This window comes from Montipora foliosa, chromosome 11 (assembly GCF_036669935.1).
Source record: "Montipora foliosa isolate CH-2021 chromosome 11, ASM3666993v2, whole genome shotgun sequence".
In the NCBI taxonomy this organism is placed as follows: domain Eukaryota; kingdom Metazoa; phylum Cnidaria; class Anthozoa; order Scleractinia; family Acroporidae; genus Montipora; species Montipora foliosa.
The window spans coordinates 23,640,010-23,650,009 of NC_090879.1; the positions used below are offsets into that span (position 1 = coordinate 23,640,010).

The 10,000-nt window shown below is 39.0% G+C and overlaps 2 protein-coding genes and 1 long non-coding RNA gene across 4 annotated transcripts in view; 1 reads left to right on the top strand and 2 right to left on the bottom strand.

Annotated features, from left to right (window-relative positions):
• LOC137976250 (regulator of G-protein signaling 19-like) overlaps positions 1–2,907 on the bottom strand; it is a 29,474-nt gene extending 26,567 nt beyond the window's left edge. Inside the window, exon 1 of the mRNA XM_068823545.1 lies at positions 2,646–2,907. The gene's annotated coding sequence lies outside the window, so the exon portion shown is untranslated. The remainder of the gene's footprint in view (positions 1–2,645) is intronic.
• Positions 1–9,256, top strand: part of LOC137976253 (uncharacterized) — a 38,303-nt gene extending 29,047 nt beyond the window's left edge. Inside the window, exon 5 of one of the 2 annotated variants that reach the window (XR_011117730.1) lies at positions 7,884–9,256. This is a non-coding gene — a long non-coding RNA (uncharacterized lncRNA). Of the gene's footprint in view, positions 1–462; positions 1,088–7,883 lie in introns of those variants that run through there. The other variant, XR_011117732.1, reaches the window with a different exon arrangement.
• On the bottom strand, positions 4,086–5,999 carry LOC137976249 (QRFP-like peptide receptor). Its single transcript, XM_068823539.1, has one exon. It carries the CDS (start codon positions 5,907–5,909, stop codon positions 4,860–4,862), a length of 1,050 nt encoding a protein of 349 aa, XP_068679640.1. The 5' UTR covers positions 5,910–5,999; the 3' UTR covers positions 4,086–4,859.
• Positions 9,257–10,000: the final 744 nt, after the last annotated feature.

The following is a 10,000-nucleotide window of genomic DNA, read 5'->3' on the forward strand; positions in this document are numbered from 1 at the left end:
ACGAATTTTCCCAAAGTAAAACTTGCAATTTAGGGGTGAATTTAAGGTTAAATAGTAACAGTGACAGCGCTGTTTCGTATAGCTATTATAGAAACATCAGGTTTTATTTCATTAAATGGCTGTAAACGGGGTAAGTAAGGAATGTAATATAGCTTCGCGGTAATGGTAAACGGTTAAATTTTAAGCCGAAATTTTGGAAGGTAATAATGTAAAAGCTGATTTTTTTGCATGTTTGCTAGAAATATCGACAAAAATGGATAAATAGGCTAAAATGCTGTTAGCCGTAAAAGAAAGCGTTAGGTCTCAGTCAAGATAATGAAAAGGACGCCATAACAGTTAATAGCATCTGAGAAAACAGAAATCACTATCATGACAAATGTGGAATTGTAAAATAAAGGTTTTTATGTTGTTATCGACCTGACGGAATAACTTTCCTTTTTTTGGTTTATTCGTTTTTTCCAGTTAATTACAGTTGTACTGGAACTTTGTGGAGGAGAATGTTCTTGAGCGGTCGTTTTCGTTGGAAAACAAAATGACTTCTCTGCAGGGGGTTTTATTATTGACCAATTCATGTCATGGCAACGCCGAGTTTACACAGCAGAAGAAGAAATAGATGAACAATAATAACGAACAATAACTTTGCCCCATACAAGGCGACAGACGAAGCTGGCGTCCATAATAACCGCGGCCCAAAACAATCCTCCGAAATATGGATTACTTTTCTTAGCGTTGGAATGATCATCGATGTGAAACGACTGAAGAACGTCCTAGAAAATAGCGTTAAGAATTTAGGCCTCAACGGCTCTCGAATCCCTGATCATATGATCGCGCTAAACACAGTTTTGAGCGAACTGCGTGAGGGTTGGTGACTAGCGAATTCGATTGAGAACGTGAAGTATGAAGTAGAGTAAAATATTTCCTAGTTTTTATCGCGCGAGCACCAAGGCACTTCTGCCGATGTCTACGAAACGGGCCTCTTCACTTTTGCATCTCTGTCGAGACACCTAAATGTTTTGTCGATATCTTTATAAGTGCATTCAGTTGCTAGCCAACTTGAAACTTATTTGTCAATTTTAAGGGCAACAAACCCCTTTCATCATTCAAGTAGTTCCGATTTCCTTGGCCAGTATTTTTTTATCTCTACGACGATTTGCTGTCAGATTTGAGAATGATTTCCATAAAATGCAATTTACTGTTAGTTTATATCTATAAGACGTCTGGTATTATCGTGTGTACATGTTTTTTATTACCCAAGAGCCCAATTGTATATCCGCGATATTTTGAAAAGGGCATCTCCGGTTGGCTTTGCGAAACACGGGTTCTTTAAAAATTGAAAAAAAGGTTGCTTAATTCGTCAAGTTCTAACATTATTTGCAAGATAAAAGTTACCTGCTAAAGCTGTATTTGTTTAGGGTTCACCCTCACTGCGTTTCGAGATTTTCAACTTGGCCTACTGTTTCCGAGGCGACAAAAACCAACTAACATATCGACGATTTGTGTGCAAATAGCCACGCGAGCACCGGCGTTTTTCGTTAATTTTCCTGTACGTGACATTCAGATGTTTTTTCTTTCTTTTTTTTTTTGTTTTCAATCCCAGAGAGATCCAGCATTAAAGTTTAATTGTTTTTCGACAAGATCTGCGGACGCTACCAGTGAGCGAAAAGACCCACACTCCTCGAAGATAGCGAAAGCCGACGGACAAAGAAGCCTTGTTTGACTTCGCTGTTGTTTTGTTGTATTTCGCAATATACCTTGTTATATTCAAAATTCAAGACGTCGAGATTAAAAATTTAAATGGTTCTTTCATTTTCTTCTTGAATTTGCATTCGGTAAACATAATTCAACGTTGGAAGCATTGCCTTAAAAACGCCTCCGCTTAGCCGTACTGCGTATCTCCACCTTCCGGCATAAAAAAAAAAGGAATTTATATTGATTTCTACGACGACTTTTACGGACGTCTTTTTGGGTAAATTTTTTAAATTTTTTTTTTTTTTTAATCAATAATATCACCTGGACATTAAAACAAAGCATTGGGAACATGTTTAAAAAAGCTCTTAGTTTTGTACGTATATTTAAATGAAATGAAATCCGACGTACTTGATATCTTTTCTCTTAGTGTTCTAAACTGCGGGAAAGGAGGGGATTTTTTTCCTTTGTATGATAATTTCTGTTGTTGTTGTGATATTAATATTACCAAATTTTCATCAGGAAAAGGTTAAAACGTGCCTGCACGAGAGGTTTTGGAGGATTAGCCCCGATCGATAAACAACTCCGTGGAGGGCATAAACCTCATAAACCGCAGATTCTGATCAGCGAAACGCCGGGAAAATTCAAAGCACAACGCTCGTTTTACACGCCGCAAAATGCCTTAAATGCTGCATTGATATGTAATTTTACTTCATTGAAACTCATAAGGCTTTATTGTCTGAAATGGGTCTCTTTTAAGCGTTGGTTACGCGCAGATATAGATGAATGGAATATATATACAAGTTCATTTTCATTCCGAGCACGCCAGTTTAATCGCGAGGATGTCTTCGCTTCAGCCGACGATAAGCGGTCGAAATTGTTGATAACTTTGAAAAACAAAAAAAAAAAAAAGATAGGTACTTAAATTTAGAATGATAATTTAGCAAAAGCTTACGTACCTCGATTTCAATTCCAATGATAAAGCCTTAAAAAACGTTTGAAGAAATCGTTTGTATGTTGCCTCGCTCCGCGTTCGATAGCATCGCCACAATGGTTTCGCAGCGTCAAATAAATCCCGATTTGGACGCTTGACTTTGTAGAAATTTCGCTTTGTTTCGTTTTTGTGTGTGTGTTTTCTTGATTAGTGACACGGGATGATTTTAGAACGGGAGTTTCTTTCGTAGGAACTGAGGCAAACATCTGACTTGCTAAAAATTCAATTGAGCCTCGTCTGCATGTATATGACACTCGCTGGGCAGTTACCATGGGAACAAAATTTTGCTGTTATTGCGATTGAGTGACCTTACAGTTGATAATAAATTCTCTGAGCGTCGGACTGTGACGGTGGGGGTAGTTTGAACGGGAAGAATCAGATTTCCATTTTATCTTGAGTGATTTTCTTCCTTCTAATTGTCTTCTCATCACAAAACTTTGGATTTACGTTAAAACAGCAAACGAAATTCCGTGCAATAAAAGATTTCTCTTATCTCAAGTTGTTTGTTTTCTTTCTTTTGGGTCGCTATTCTCTTCCGCTATGCATCCCCTTGTTATCAAAATATCTTATGATCCAATCAGCAAGGGTCAAAGTCCTGCAAACGCAGTGGGCTTGGAATTTTTAACTCATCTTCGTAAACAATTTCATAATTTGGATGTGTCTAAAAAGACCCGTTTAATTTAAACGGTTTCAACATTTGACCTACATTGGTTCAACAACAGTTGAACGGGTGTTGGGCAAATATTGAACGCAAAAACAAAGTTTTACGGAGGCCGTTCAAACGGTTCCAACATTGCACCAACAAAAGAACCAACACTTTCGCGAAATTTGATTGCGAGGAACTAAGAACTAGAAACCAAACTCTCTCGTCCAGATAAACTACGCCATATTGACTTTTGCGGCCTGATGTGAGCTTGCTTTTATTCTACAATTGTTGAACACAGTGTTCGAAGGGCTTCAACACCATTCAACATTCTCGAGAACAAAAAAAAAAAAAGTTGAATCGATGTTGAATGAAAGTTTAAACCGATTTAAGCTTTCAACATTTTTTTACGCTTTCAAACAATGTTGGACGACCTCTTCAAACGCACCGAACATTTGGTTCAACGAAATGGTGAATGCATGTTGAAGAACATGTTGAAACCGTTTAAACGGGTCTTTACGCAATAATATAACCCCGGGCTTAAAAGTGCTGTCTGCGAATTTAAAATAAGTTAGGAGAACTTTAATATGAGGAGTAGGAGGAGGAGGAGGGTGACTGGGACTCAGGAAGTGGGAACGTGGGGAAAAACCCTAAAGGATTCTGGTGACCTAAAAATGACATAAAACAAACAAAGATAATCTCTTTCAGGCACGTCCGTCTCAGCAATATTCTAACTGAGTTAATTGCAGACGGACAATAAAAAAGTGTTTTGTTTAAGCAATTTATGAGGTTTTGAGTCCGTTTGTGAATTCGTTGACCAAAAGTTCTTCTTCTCGGAAACTGAAGAGGAACTGTAGATAGCAAGTAATTTTCTTGAATTTACATAGTTTATTACTGAGTTGGTTACTGTCTTAATTCTTGCATTACTCGATTTTGTTGCCCATATTCTTCAGGAAGTGGAAAACCGCATTGGCTTCTATTTTACACTTGACAGTGATTATTGAGAATTCGAAACTCCGTAGACCAGTTGGACTCTCGAACCTTGGTAAAGCATTTCCACTGATATACATTTACGTGATTTTGAAACGAGGTATGCAAAATATCCTTCAAATACTGCTTGAATCGAATGGTTTTCAAGTCCCAACAATCTGCAAAGCTGATACTCCGTGTTCTATAATTACACTGTAAAGCCTACATGTTCCTGAACTTCACTGAGAAACTTAGAACTAACTGAGACAGTGCTTGGTAAACTGAAGTATTGTTTTATAAGGAAATTAACTTTGTTGCGAGCATAGTTAATGCATGGAGATGGTTATGAAACTGGACAAGTTCTTTTGTTTCATGTTTTTGTCGGTATTTTTGGCCTTTACCCTGCACAAAACACACAGGTTTTCCTTCGATTAAATTATGCGCAACTAATTTTCGATCCCGTGCGAAGCGAAAACAAAAGATTGTGCAGGGTCACGGGTCAACATCGATTGCAAAAACATTGTCCTCGCTTTTGAAAGGTCTAAGGTTTTATAACCAGTCCCTCGATTAACTATGTTGCGAGGGAACCTGGCAAAACTCGTTCAGTTCAAAAGTTTTCCTTGACGATGTTATGGTTGTCGTGGAGGCTGATCGAGGTTTTCGTTTCGTGCATTTTTTGCAACAGCAAATCAAATCCTTGAAGGAGAATCGAAACTGCTTGCTGTAGAAACAGTAAATGATGGGATTCACCGCTGCCTGAATGAAAATCATCATTTGTCCCAACCTCCAAATCGTATCTCCGTTGTAGATGTAAAAATATCTCAACGCACGAACGACCATAAACGGACCATAACAAATAAAAAACACAAGCGTTACCACTGCTAACATCTTTGTCACTTTTCGCTGCTTCATCCCATCTCTTTTATCCGACCTTAAGGAAACTCTTGTCCTCGCATGATTAGACAACAACTTGAATATTCGGATGTGAGCCCAGGTCATGAATGCTAAGGGCAAAAGAAACAATAAACCCGCTTGTATCGCGTAATAAATCTGCCTGCCGTCGTCTCCCATGTACTCATTAAGACACATTTGTTTGCCAGTTTCCTCGTCTTTCTCAATGTGATATGCGTACAGAAGTGGCGTGCAGGTTAAGATTCCAATCGCCCAAATGATAAGAGGGATGAAGGTTCGCTCGGTGCTTCGTTGAGTGCGCGCTAAGACCGGTGAAGACACTGCTTTTAACCGTTCTCGACTGATGGCGACTAGCGTTAGGATAGACACTGTGTAGCACGATTCAATGAAAAAGCTCTGAGCTTTGCAGATTGGATTTCCACCAAACCAATTACCATTACCGATAAAGGCAATTAGGTCGAATATGGAAAGCAAAGTAAACATGAGATCCGCTAATGCCAGACTGGCGATGAAGCAAAGAAGAACAGACGTCGTGGCCTTGTAAGTCCGATAACAAGTTATCAATGCCAAGGTATTGCCGACGAACGCAAGTGAAAAGACTGTGCCATACAAACAGTAAAAGACTATCGTCATTAAGGGTGATATTGTTGAGGCATCTTCGACGCTGTTTCCTGACTTGTTCTGGAAACTAGTTTCATCCATCATGTTTGTGTTCTCACTGTAAAAACTTTCTTTTGCATTAAATCATCCCCCTTGATAGGGAACCTTTATATTTGCCGGAAGTGATTTAATGAAACACGAGTCAAAAAAATGTAATTCTAGAGCATTTCTTCCTGAATGGGCACACCCATGTAATGGCCCATTTGCGAGTTGCTGTTTGCCTCCGTTTAGTTTAGTCTTGGTGCTCAACTATTGTAAAGGAAATGAGTTTGATTTGCATAAGAATACGCTACTCATTTCCCTTTGAATGGTGGTGCACTAGAACTCGCTTTGAAACTGAGGCATACAGCTATTCATCGCTGCTAGCGCGGTACTTGGTAATAAAAGCAGTTACCGATAAGAGAGTATAGAGTAAACTAAAGACAGTTTCACTGAGTGTGGCGCGCCCAATACACAGTTGTAGTATTAGATGAAATGCTCTTATTCCGCGTTCCTAGAATTTCTTTCAAGTTTACCTACTCTTCAAACGGGTGCTGAAGCGAACAACAATTTCTTCTTCCTGTAAATAAACACAAGCTGGCCTTGACTTCTATAGTTTTCAACTTTTCCAGACCAAGAATAAAAATGTCACAGACAAGCGTGCTTCCACAAAACGCAGTTTTATTATCAGCGAGAAAATGAAATGAACAGCAATGGATAAAGGCTTTTCACTCATTGTGATGGAGATCAGTATTCAAATGTTTGCCGAAGACTTGCCTTGCCTCTTTTTTGATTGCCGGCAGCCTGAGCGGAAGACGCGATAAAGCGGCCCTTTGAATTTCAGAGAATTTGTTAAAGCAATGCGCTGTTTAAATTGTGGTTTTTAGGGAGTGCAATCGGTTGTTTTGTGTAGTTAAGAACCACTAACAACGTTTTTTCACGTTTCTTGCACCCTTCCGGGAAGGGGAACTGATTTGAGCTTGAGCTTGAGCTTGAACACGTTTTCGATATATTGTTGAATATCTGATTTCCTACAGTCCAGCTACGTCTTCCGGTCGCCATCCCAGAGAAAAATGTGAAAGTTTGAGCAGCTCGTACTGTGGCATTTTCGAGATTAATGTAGCTGCTTCTATTCGTGGAAAATTAATTCTTCCGTCGATGACGGCTCAAAGTTTTATTGCCTGTAGAGACTTTTTTAATGCAAAGTAGTTACTGCGACCCCACAAGCTTTCAGCTTTTATACATATCGTGTATAAATAAAGTACCCTATCTATCGGAAGCAGATTAATAAAGCCACAAGCATTTTAAAAATGTTTTTAAAACAAGAAACTTCAGCTTTAACGGATATTTATGTTTCACGTAGAGGTAACTTATGGATGTTTTGGAGTTTAGGTGATTATCACCGCGATGTATTAAGATAAAAAAATAGGCTCAAATGTGGAAACGTATGACACTGTTTCCTGCTGCACATCTCGGCAATCCTCAGTTTACATTTCTTGAAATTTGAAACAGTTCTAATATTTGCGAATTTTTCTCTGAAGTCCAATAGAAAAACGTTAATTAAATTATTCCCTATCAACTTTCATGACACAGAATCCTTAGCTCGTTCCCTTTCTGACTTTTTACAATGAAAACGGTCGAAAATCGAAGAAGTTGATTCAGAACGGCAAATAGTTCAGTGGTTTTACTTGTTACAATAGATTTGTCCGGCAATATTCCGTCGCGGTGTAGAGGAAATGCAAAATTTTGTCTCTGGGTTTACTTTTGCATCTGCAAGGAATTCATTAGCTCAATAATCCTGAAAAAATATATCCTGAGTTGCTGCTAAGATCACCATTGACTTTGACAGTTTCAGAGAGTTGTTATTCCATTCTTAAAGGGGTTTGGGGAGAATTATTTCTTTCTTTGGCTTATGGAAACACGATATGTTTTGTTAATCTTGTTGTTGGTTTTTTAGGAGAAAAGAAGGGAAGAGGTAATTTTCAAGTAACATTAACTCTGCTATTTGCCTAAAACCTTAATCTTTTGTTTTCGCTGTAGACTAAACAAATGGTGCAGCTATTCCTGCCCTCAGGCGAAGAAGCGGTTTCAGGAAACTGAACTGAGACTCTCACTCGCTGGCAGTGAAAGCAACAAGGAAGTAACCTTTTTAGGTGTGTCAACCTTTTTATAGCTCACTTGGCTATTCTTAGCGGAGGGGCTTTCAGTGCAGTTTGTTTTAGACCATAATTATTTGGTTTTGAAAGTATTGTTTTGAAATGATGGGCTTTGAAGAGGAGGTTACTGATGAACTGAGGAATTATTCTCGCTGTTGAGTGAACAATCTGAGTTAATAACTTGAAAAATGCCCGAAAGGACTCATTTTACGGTAGCCTATGTGGCTGGCGAGGTCAATGTGCGCATGTGTGCAATGCGAGCGGCCACGAGGGGCTTCCCGAGCAGTGAAATGTTCGACACGAAACGTGATATCTTTTTAGTCTTGTAAATTGGCGGTTATCGTTAATTCCTATTTTGCTCCGAATTGCTCAGTATTTTCGCTAATCAGAGCACTGTCTCAGGACTTGTTGTAACAGAAGAAATGAAAGGGAAAAAGCCTTGAACCCAGGCTCCAGTTGATCGAAGGGTGGATAGCGCTATCCACTGTTTTGCTAGTTTTTATCCGCTGGATTGTGATTTATCCGGTGACAGTAGCGTTATCCACCTTTCGAACAACCGAAGCCAGAACTCCTTTGTAGGAACGGCGTCTTTCCGCTTTCACCTTTGAAGATCGGCAAACCGACATTTTACTCGTGCTTTCCGGGGAAGAATCCCGAGCTTAAATTTCGGCGTGTTTTTTTTTTTTTTTTTTTTTTTGGCGTTCAGTCACAAATCGCACTCAAGCTTGTAAAGCTCAAGCGCGAAATTACCAAAGCGCAAAGGTGGCATGGTTGTGCAATGGCTGATTCATCTTTAAAAGCACATACGCGAAGTGTATTAAGCCAACGTGCATGCGTAGCGTTGAAGGAAAATGACGTTAATATGGTTTCTAATACACCCAAACCACGTACAAATGCAGACACCATTCACGGTCGACCCACACTAATAGATCTCGAGCGTTTTCGGAAAGGGTCGGCCCGCAAACTTTACGACAGATCACTTCATGAGCGAACATTTATGAGTAAACTAAACGAGAATAGTTGCTATCACTCTAACCTATATAATAAATAATAATCTAATCGAGATCTCTGCTGTATTTCTTTTTCTTTGTTTTTTATTTAACGATCCAGGAAACGAGGAAAGCCCGAGTTCACGCAGATATGCGTCTAGTTCTTTTTTTTTTTAAGGACTTATTTGTTCTCGTATAGAATTTATAGCGCTGCTGAACTATGACTAGGCCCATGCCTGGAATTTTATATCTTTAGCTTCGTCGTGAAGTTTAGTGACTGTCCCCATTTCACTGATTAGCATTATTTTTTAGCAAGTCGTTATACACATTTACAACGGAATTAGGGAGGAAAGCGTGATTCCAAATTGTTTAAAATATAAACAATGTAGTAGTGTGGTGGTCACTGCTTTGGGTTAATCAGCGAATGTTCCTAGGTGCGTGATCTTGTGCAGACATTAGGGTTGTATAATTATTTTATCCATGGATCGAGTTCTCTGTGGTTCCTCTTGTGGCTCTGCATTCGTGTTACGAGTTCGTGTGTTTTGAGGAAAGGTAGTTTGCAGACTAATCTGAACGCAGGGTTGTCGGAACAACAACAAGAAGATTTATTCCAAAATGAACGTAGTTTCCACGAAGTAAAACTCTTAACAGCACGAACTTGATAAACTTACACGGCCTCCGCCAACTTGAATGCACACAGCTTCTGTCACACTTGAATAAACACGACCAACGCCAACTCTCTTCGATTGTGAAAAACTAGTTAGAAAAACACTCCGCTTGGACTCGTCTACTTATATACTCTGACAATAAACTTCTAGAACTTTCTAAATTAGTAATCAATCTAATTACAGAAAGATTACAAAACACACCGATTTAGAAACGCTTACGTACAAACCTAAATATAAACAAACTACGAACTCTCGCGAAGCGTCTAGAAAGTAACGCTTGTCACGCAATGCTATTTTTCGTAACATAACCCCTTCTTGAGAAGAAATTTCCTAAATTTCTACTA